The sequence below is a fragment of the Bos grunniens genome, chromosome 7 (assembly GCF_055505025.1).
Source record: "Bos grunniens cultivar Pamir isolate PY7600 chromosome 7, Bosgru_T2T1.0, whole genome shotgun sequence".
NCBI classification, from domain to species: Eukaryota; Metazoa; Chordata; class Mammalia; order Artiodactyla; family Bovidae; genus Bos; species Bos grunniens.
This window is the reverse complement of record NC_141171.1, coordinates 42,411,480-42,421,327: the sequence shown is the minus strand read 5'-3', so window position 1 is coordinate 42,421,327 and position 9,848 is coordinate 42,411,480. Positions and strand designations below refer to the sequence as shown.

Below are 9,848 nucleotides of genomic sequence, written 5' to 3'. Positions count from 1 at the left end.
AGATATGGAGGAACTGTGTATACAACATCCAAATTATAAGTTATATGCAGACTTTTGACTGTACAAAGGTTCTGTGCCCCAATGTTCACATTGTTCAAGGGTCAACTGTACTATGTCTTGGTGTGGATCTTTTAAATTTATCTTATTTGGAATTCATTAGTCTTCTCAGTTCACTTTCATGCATTGGAGAAGGAAATGGCAACCCACTCTAGTGTTCTTACCTGGAGAATCCCAGAAACAGGGGAGCCTGGTGGGCTGCTGTCCATGGGGTCGCACAGAGACGGACACGACTGAAGCAACTTAGCAGAAGCAGCAGCAGGCTTCTCAGAAGTGAAGATTTGTTTCATGAAATTTGGAAAAGTTTCTGTCTTTATTTCTTCAAGTATTCTTTCTGCTCATTTTCCTCTTTGTTCACTTTCTGAACTTCCATAATATGTATACTGGTCCTCGATGGTGGCCCACAGGTTCCTTAGGCTCTGCTCACTTTTCCTCTTTCTTTTTCTTTTTGCTCCTCAGAGTGGTTAAATTCAATTTTCCTAACTTTAAATTTACTAATTCTTTTTCCTGCCTACTCAGATTTTATGATAAACTGGTTTAGTGAATTTTTCATTCAACTACTTTGCTCTTTAGCTCCAGACTTTCTATTTTATTTTTTATAATTTCTATTATTTATTGATATTCTCATTTTATTTATACACAGTTTTTCTGATTTTTCTTTAGTTCTTTTTCATAGTTTCTTTTAGCTCTTTGAACATATTTTATGAATTTGAGTTAAAGTCTTCCTCAGGGATCAGATCAGATCAGATCAGTTGCTCACTCCTGTCCGACTCTTTGCGACCCCATGAATCGTAATACGCCAGGCCTCCATCACCAACTCCCGGAGTTCACTCAGACTCAAGTCCATTGAGTCAGTGATGCCATCCAGCCATCTCATCCTCCGTCATCCCCTTCTCCTCTTGCCCCTAATCCCTCCCAGCATCAGAGTCTTTTCCAATGAGTCAACTCTTCGCATGAGGTGGCCAAAGTACTGGAGTTTCAGCTTTAGCATCATTCCTTCCAAAGAAATCCCAGGGCTGATCTCCTTCAGAATGGACTGGTTGGATCTCCTTGCAGTCCAAGGGACTCTCAAGAGTCTTCTCCAACACCACAGTTCAAAAGTATCAATTCTTTGGCGCTCAGCCTTCTTCACAGTCCAACTCTCACATCCATACATGACCACAGGAAAAACCATAGCCTTGACTAGACGGAGCTTTGTTGGCAAAGTAATGTCTCTGCTTTTGAATATGCTATCTAGGTTGGTCATAACTTTCCTTCCAAGGAGTAAGCATCTTTTAATTTCATGGCTGCAATCACCATCTGCAGTGATTTTGGAGCCCAGAAAAATAAAGTCTGACACTGTTTCCACTGTCCCCATCTATTTCCCATGAAGTGGTGGGATCGGATGCCATGATCTTTGTTTTCTGAATGTTGAGCTTTAAGCCAACTTTTTCACTCTCTACTTTCACTTTCATCAAGAGGCTTTTTAGTTCCTCTTCACTTTCTGCCATAAGGGTGGTATCATCTGCATATTTGAGGTTATTGATATTTCTCCCAGCAATCTTGATTCCAGCTAGTGTTTCTTCCAGTCCAACATTTCCCATGATATACTCTGCATATAAGTTAAATAAACAGGGTGACAATATACAGCCTTGATGAACTCCTTTTCCTATTTTGAACCAGTCTGTTGTTCCATGTCCAGTTCTAACTGTTGCTTCCTTACCTGCATACAAATTTCTCAAGAGGCAGATCAGGTGGTTTGTTATTCCCATCTCTTTCAGAATTTTCCACAGTTTATTGTGATCCACACAGTCAAAGGCTTTGGCATAGTCAATAAAGCAGAAATAGATGTTTTTCTGGAACTCTCTTGCTTTTTCCATGATACAGCGGATGTTGGCAATTTGATCTCTGGTTCCTCTTCCTTTTCTAAAACCAGCTTGAACATCAACCAGCTTGAACATTTTGGAAGGAAAGTTATGACCAACTTAGATAGCATATTCAAAAGCAGAGACATTACTTTGCCAACAAAGGTTCATCTAGTCAAGGCTATGGTTTTTCCTGTGGTCATGTATGGATGTGAGAGTTGGACTGTGAAGAAGGCTGAGCACCGAAGAATTGATGTTTTTGAACTGTGGTGTTGGAGAAGACTCTTGAGAGTCCCTTGGACTGCAAGGAGATCCAACCAGTCCATTCTAAAGGAGATCAGCCCTGGGATTTCTTTGGAAGGAATGATGCTAAAGCTGAAACTCCAGTAGTTTGGCCACCTCATGCGAAGAGTTGACTCACTGGAAAAGACTGCTAAGTTTTGAGCCAAAGTATAGGAAATACTTTAAGGGATAAATATTTACCTCTTAGATACTGTAAGTATAGAGATGTGGTTTGTCATCTATTTTGTGGTTCCAGAGTTTCTATAGATGTGGCAGACTATTTACAGAATGAAGATAGATTTAACTCAAAATGAATCTTCTTTTCATTGCTTTTCTCAGAGCACCCAGCACCTCCTTGTTCCTCAGACTGTAAATGAGAGGGTTGAGCATGGGGGTGAAGATGGTATTGATCATGGAGAGTATTTCATCCTGTTCCAAAGTGTGAAAGGAGTGGGGAGTCATGTAGATGATCATGGCTGGCCCGTAGTAGAGGCTCACTACAGCCAAATGAGAGGAGCATACAGCCAGGGCTTTCCTCCTGCCCTCTGGTGAGTTCATGTGGAGGACTGTGAGGAAGATGAGCATGTAGGAAGCCATGATGAGCCCTAATGGAAGAAGAACAAATACAATGCAGATGACAGACACCAACATCTCATAGAGGGAAGTGTCTTCACAAGAGAGCTTTAAGACAGCAGGCATCTCACAGAAGAAGTGGTGGATCTCCCTGGAGCCACAGAAGGGGAAATGCATGGTGTAGATGGTATTGAAGAGGGAGTTCAGTGCACCTCCGCCCCAGGACACTAGAGCCATCTGCAGGCAGACTCTTGGGTTCATGATGACTGTGTATCTCAGGGGGTTGCAAATGGCCACATAGCGGTCATAAGACATAAGGGTCAAAAGGAGACACTCACCACCCCCGAGGGCAAAGAAAAAGAAAATCTGGGTTCCACAGGCAACTTTTGAGATGTTTTTCTTCCCAGAGAAAAAGTTGATGGCCATTTTTGGAACTGTGGTAGAAATTAAGGCCAAGTCAATGAGAGAGAGATGGCTGAGCAGTATATACATGGGGGTGTGGAGGTGGGAGTCCACCCAAATCAAGAGGATTAGGATGGCATTGCCAGTGAAGGCAATGATGTAGACCAGAAGAATGGAGGTGATGAGGATGCTGATGTACTGTAGCTCTGGGAAAAGTCCCAGGAGAAAGAAATCAGTCAATGTTTCATTTTTTCCATCCATGTTCCAATCTCCAGACTAGAACTAGAGGATATGGAGGAAACAAAATTTTAAAAGTGCAATTCTGATGAAGCCCTGCCTGCCTTTTGTTTTTCTTATGACTTTACTGAAAACACTCTCTTTGAAGATCCTTCAGTGCCAAGGAAAAAAAAAAGATAAAAAATATTTGACAGCTGGGATAAAGGTATCTTGTTAGAAAAGAAGCTCTCTTTTCAGGAAAATACCCTTGGTTGTGAGCTCCTGCGGCTGAAGAATGGAACATCTAAAAACTTTGGCTGCACCATTAACATGAATTTGTGGTTGATATCAACATGAACAGATCAGAGGAGGCGGGTCAAAAAGAACTGACTGTATTCTTTAGAGGATACTGATTGGTGAGAAATTCCCAGGGTTAGGACAGCCAAATATTTTTAAAATAATAAGAAAGCATATGATTCATGTTAATATTGTATGTGGGTGTGCTTCTGGTATGTAAGCATCTTTTATTGTCCTTAAACTTAGGGCAGTCTGCTATGCAAGTAGCTTTTTGTTGGAGGTATCTGTGAAGTGAAAGAGCAGGGCAGGAGTAGTATCTAGCAAGGGCTGTTGTGAAACAAGAAGGAAATGCATGAGTGGATTGGCAACATAAATCAGGTAATGAATGAAAAACAGAAGAAAAACAGAAAAATTGGAGATACTCAGCTGCTTCCTAAACCTTCAATCACAGGAGTCTATAGATGTTTGAGAGATGCTAGGGTTTGCTAGGGGCTCCTTTTGCATATACATTTGAGTCAATTTTATTCAAATTTGAAAGGTCATAGTAACCTCATGCTTTACACATATGAGAATGCATTTGTCAATTTACTTATAATGAGATGTGAAAATGTTTCTCTGTGGAAAAATAGGAAGTGTTTTAAGCCCATCTGCACTCACATAGTTTCAGAAATATCTTCTTCAAAGTAAGGGTAAATAGCCTTCACAGGGTAATTGCTTCAAGCAGAGTGAAAGTGTAAATCGCTCAGTCATGTTCCTTTCTTCATGACCCCATGAACTGTAGCCAGCCAGACTCCTCTGTCCATGGAATTCTTCAGGCAAAAATACTGGAGTGGGTTGCCATTCTCTTCTCTAGGGGATCTTCCCAATGCAGGGGTCAAACCCGGGTTTCCTGCATTGCAAGCCGATTCTTTACCATCTGAGCCACCTTGTTAGATATTCTTAATCATATTTAATAAAGGAAAACCAAACAAATTTTCTAATTACAGGCACTGTTTTGAATTGAGCACACAGGTGGCTCAAAAGCATATCACACTGATATACTGATGAATTGTTTGACCAGTGCATCTTAAGATGTAATTTGACCACCTTTAAAGGCCCTACACTTTCTCATTTGGTTCAGCTTCCACCGCTTCTTCTTATCTCAGCTCTAGACACATCACTCTTTTTAAAAATATGTTTGATAAAGATACATGAGTTTGCAACTCAAGATTTATAAATTTCAAGATATCTAGATGACTAGGTAAAAAAATTCAGTTCATAAAATTGGGTAAATTTTGACCACATGGAAGTCCTCTTGTATGTATTCAGAACCATTTGGATGAGTGAATTTATGCTCTCATAACCCTGATTGTAAATTTGGAGCTTTCCATAGATAACATGAGATTAAATGGAAACTTTTGGACTTCTTCCCAAACCTGGGATGATGAAACTTGTGAAGGGCTTGTCTCTTGTATTTTTTTTCCATCTCTGTCCTTCCCTTCCCTGACCTCATAGGCTATTCTTGGGTGCCAACAGTCAGTTCTTTGTACAATGCTTCTCTTCAGAGACATTTCATTCTTGTTATGTCTCTCTAGCCTTCAGGGCGTGGATGAGACATTTCTGTCTCTTGAGCGGGAGTTGATGAGGTAATTCCCTCTAAGATCAATTCCATTTTCAAAGTACGTTATATGCTGATGTGAGAAAAAGCTTTTGAGTCCTCTACAGAGGAGGTTTTTAAAATAAAAACATGCCTTTGAATCTTAAACACCAACTAGTATTGCAATTCTTAAGTAGAGCTGCTGCTGCTGCTAAGTCGCTTCAGTCGTGTCCGACTCTGTGCGACCCCACAGACGGCAGCCCACCAGGCTTCTCTGTCCCTGGGATTCTCCAGGCAAGAATACTGGAGCAGGTTGCCATTTCCTTCTCCAATGCATGCATGCATGCTAAGTCACTCCAGTCATGTCCGACTCTGTGTGATCCTATGGACAGCAGCCCACCAGGCTCCTCTGTCCACGGGATTCTCTAGGCAAGAATACTGGAGTGGGTTGCCATTTCCTTCTCCATCTTAGGTAGAGAGGCAGTTTTAAATGACTTGGCACTATTCATCAACACATTTACTATCAGGGTTCTCATAAAAACTTTTTACATTTGAATAATAGGCATTTTGGTTATTTGTTCATATGTCTGCTGCTTGTCCCCAGCTTGTGAGAAATTTGACTTCCTCATTAATTTTCTTAACCTTCACTGCTAAAACATAGTGCCTAGCATACAAGACTACTTAATATATGGAAAGGAGATAAGCAAGGGGGAGACAAAAAAGCATACAAGGAAACCCAGTAGGATCAATTTCTCCTGGGAATCCCAACAGAATTGTCTTATGTAAGTAATACTTTGTTACTTCCTTTTTGAGCTGGTTGAATGTGGAGGGCCACCTACGAGGAAATTTACTCTTATTTTCTCAGAACATAAGCAGAAATTGGCATTAAATGAAGCATGATTGGTGGATGCTGGAATGCACGAGGAGGGTCTGCTATCTAATCTTCCTTGGAGGCTGATTTTCATTTGACTTGGATGGTTCAGGTTTCATCTAGCCTGACTCCCTTCATGAACAAGATGATCCCAGAATTATACTGTTTTTCACCAAAACTTAAAAAGAATAAATATGTGTATGTGCTCAGTCCTGACTGATTCTTTGTGATTCCATGGACAGTAGGCCACCAGGGTTCTCTGTCCATGGAATTTTCCAGGAAAGAGTACTCGAGTGGGTTGCAATTTCCTATCCCAAGGGATCTTCCTGATCCAGGGATTGAACCTACATCTCTTGTGTCTCCTGCAATGGCAGGTAGATTCTTTTCCACGGAAATAATTAATTTTAAATTTTCAAATAAATTCCTGGACAGGAACAAAGGCCAACACACAGGACAGATAATAAGAGCTGAAACAGTAATAGTAAATGTGACTTAAGTCTTAACTATGAGCAGGCCACAGTTTTAACAACTTTGAACTTAGTAATTGCTCTCCCAGTGTGCAGATGGGGGATTCCAGCATAGACATTACCTCACATGCCTAAGACCATGATAAACAAGCACAGAGCCTTGATTTGGAGCAAGTACTCCCAGAGTCCATGTGCGGTCTCTTACCTGTGGGTGACTACCATAGCCATGCTCTCCCCTCCTTTGTCCCTTCTGTTCAGGCTGTTCAACCTCTTCAGCCCCCAGTGCACCCAGGACCAAACATAGACAATCCTGCTCCCCTGTCTCACCTTAACTGAGAACCACATCAGGAATGCAACATCTGGGGTGGTGCTGAAGGAGGGAGATGGAGCAAGAGTAAAAGGACATGGCCCAGTGGTCTTTTCTCTGTTGCCCCCAAGGCTTGTCTTCAGCCCAGGCCCTGGTACATGTAAGGCCGCTAGCCTCAATTTAGCTCTTTACTTCTTCCATATAAAACTACTGGCTCTACTCAGATTATGTGTCCAGGATTCCCCAATTGTAGATTTCAGGGCCAGTGAAGATGAAACATTTATTAACTGCTGAAGGGAGGTACAGTTAATGCACACTGAAGAAATGACCTGGACATTGACTTTACATCATACTGGGCAAACACCAGATTATTAGTCCCAACACACCAGGCAATTGATAAACCTTCTTACGCTCAGTCATCATTGACCTTGGAAAATTGGCTTACCCCATGGGAATCATATCTATTCTTTGTGTTTAGATTCATCCATGTGATTGGCTTGATATTCATGGAGGAAAACACAGCCCAACTAATGGAAAACACAGCTCAACCAAAGGAAAACACAGCCCAACAATGCAGTGGGCTGTGATCTGCCAGGACATGAGAAATAAGTACCAGACAGTGCATCTGTCAGGGGAAATGCCTGATGAAATCAGTGTCTGCCATTATGTAACTGCTCTGGGGACTCCCTCAGGTCTTAGCCATTGGGAAATCTGCCACAAGAGTTTAATTAATTCTATTCCCCCAGAGTTACTTGAATTTCCTCCAGATTCCAGAGTAACTGTCTGATCAATTAGGAGAGACTTTAGAATGTACACAGGAAAAATAGAAGGTGTACAAATTTCTGCTTGAGTCTCTGCCTTCACTTCTTTTGGATACATATCTAGAAGTAAAATTTCTGGCTCATATGGTAGTTCTATGTTTAATTTTTTGAAGAATTTCTATACTATGTTTGACAGCAGCTGGACCATTTTACATTCCCAAAAGAAATGCACAGTATTTCAATTTCTCCACAATCTTGCCAGCACTTATTTTCAGTGTGTGCATAAGTGTGTGTTTGTGTGTGTGTTTTACCATGGTCATCCTAATTGGTGTGAACTAGCATCTAGTTGTGGTTTAATTTGAGTTTCCTTAAAGACTAGTGACATCTACTCTCTGCATCTATCAGGCATCCATCTGTCTTGGAATTCCAGCTTCCAGAACTGTGAGGAATAAATTTCTGTTCTTTATAAGTCACCAAGTGCCGAGGACCAGCCCCGGCTGATCCAGGGTATTCGAAGGGGAGACGGCGTCGGCGACTATTTATATGCTAATTAGAGATATAGAGAACAATAGAATGAGAATAGCTCAGTAGGAAAATTCAGTGGAGAAAAGAAGCTGAGTAGCTTGGTTTACGCGGGAGACCAATAAAACTTCAAGACAAGAAGTTTGCACCACTTACGTAGGCCGCAGGCGCCCTCTCGAATAGCGGAAGGTGTCTCACCCTAGACACCTTCTCGAGTGGGTCTTAGAAGCCCAGGTATGATTAGTAAGCGTGGTGGGTTCCGCGCTCCAGATGGAGACTCAGCTGGAAGTTAAAGGGAAGAATGACATGGGGAGACCAAGCGTTGGTGAGCAAGGCCCATAGCTTTATTTTTAACAGGGGCTTTTATACCCTAAGTTACACATAGAGGATAATAGGGGATGCAAAGTCAGCAGTCTTTGGTTCTTATCAAAAACCAAGGTTTCTTTCCTGCAAATGTATCGTATACAAATGGTTTAGGTGATTTACATCATCTTCTGGCCAGAAGGCCTACTAACATTTTATGACTCTTGACAAGGACTTATCAACAAAGACTTATTTTCTCTAAGAGTAATTATTTCAAGGTTTGGCACCATCTTCCAAAGATAAAATTGCATTCCTATAGGGCGGATGTGTAATGGGTTTACAACAAAGAAAGAATTTATTACCTTAAGGGTCTAAAGTTACTAACACCAAGGCCACTACTTATTTTTTCTACATACCCACTATTAATTGATACATATTCAAGGATACAATTCAGGGGATGTGAAAACTTGGCAACAAGCATTGACTCATCAATGAAATCCTTTACTAGTTTATTCTGACAGTTTTTAACTCTCTGAGAGGCTCTAAGCTATTTGAATATCTTAAGCTTCCCATGCCTCTCGAGGCTGGGAGACTGTAAACAATCGTATGCATAGCTGCAGGAGTCCGGGTAAACTTGTCAGGCGAGTTAGAGAGCCATCAGAAGGGTTTGGATTTAAACACTCCTAATTGCCCAGGAACTTTATTAATTGAAGTTGTAAGTTAACTCTTTGACAGAGAGAGAGCGAGATGGTGGTAGGGGACAGCCCCCAGTAAAGTCAGAGGTGAGAGCACAAAGCAATAAAGTAGGCAGACTCTGGTTTTTTGGGGGAAAATGCTCGAGAATATCCGGGGGGACTCCTGAGGCTCGATCCCGCCTTTGCGTATGCCGAGCCTCCTTCCTCATGACCTTTGTCACGAGTGGAATGCCTCACCGGCTCCCCACAACCAAGTTTATGGTATTCTGTTATACAATGTATACTAAAACAATGCCTTGTCAGATAAATGACTTGCAAATATTTTTTACTGTTTTGAGCATTGTATTCTGAGGTTGAATGGTATGATCATTTTAACAATATTATGTCTTCCAATTCAAGACCATTAGATATCATTCAATTTCTTTGAATCATCTTGAATTTCCTTCATTAATGTTTCAGTTTTCAGAGTATAAGTCTTCTATCTATTTGATTAAATGTATTTTTAGGGCTGCTTTTTTTTTTTCACGCAACTTTAAATGGGATTAAAAAAAAAATTCTCTTCCTGATATTTCATTATTATTATATAGAAACACAGCAGAATTTTGTATTTTAATATCATGCAAATTTACTGAATTCCTTGATTAGTTCTTTAGGGTTCTCTGTATAAAGTATCGT

At 40.9% G+C, this 9,848-nt stretch overlaps 1 protein-coding gene across 1 annotated transcript; it reads right to left on the bottom strand.

Annotated features, from left to right (window-relative positions):
* Nucleotides 1-2,483: 2,483 nt before the first annotated feature.
* LOC147369246 (olfactory receptor 2M2-like) lies at nucleotides 2,484-3,573 on the bottom strand. Its single transcript, XM_086413812.1, has one exon. It carries the CDS (start codon nucleotides 3,417-3,419, stop codon nucleotides 2,484-2,486), a length of 936 nt encoding a protein of 311 aa, XP_086269938.1. The 5' UTR covers nucleotides 3,420-3,573.
* Between the last annotated feature and the right edge of the window lie 6,275 nt (nucleotides 3,574-9,848).

Excerpts from the sequence above, each read along its gene's own strand:
- LOC147369246 (XM_086413812.1), bottom strand. The coding sequence starts at position 3,419 with ATGGATGGAAAAAATGAAACATTGACTGATTTCTTTCTCCTGGGACTT.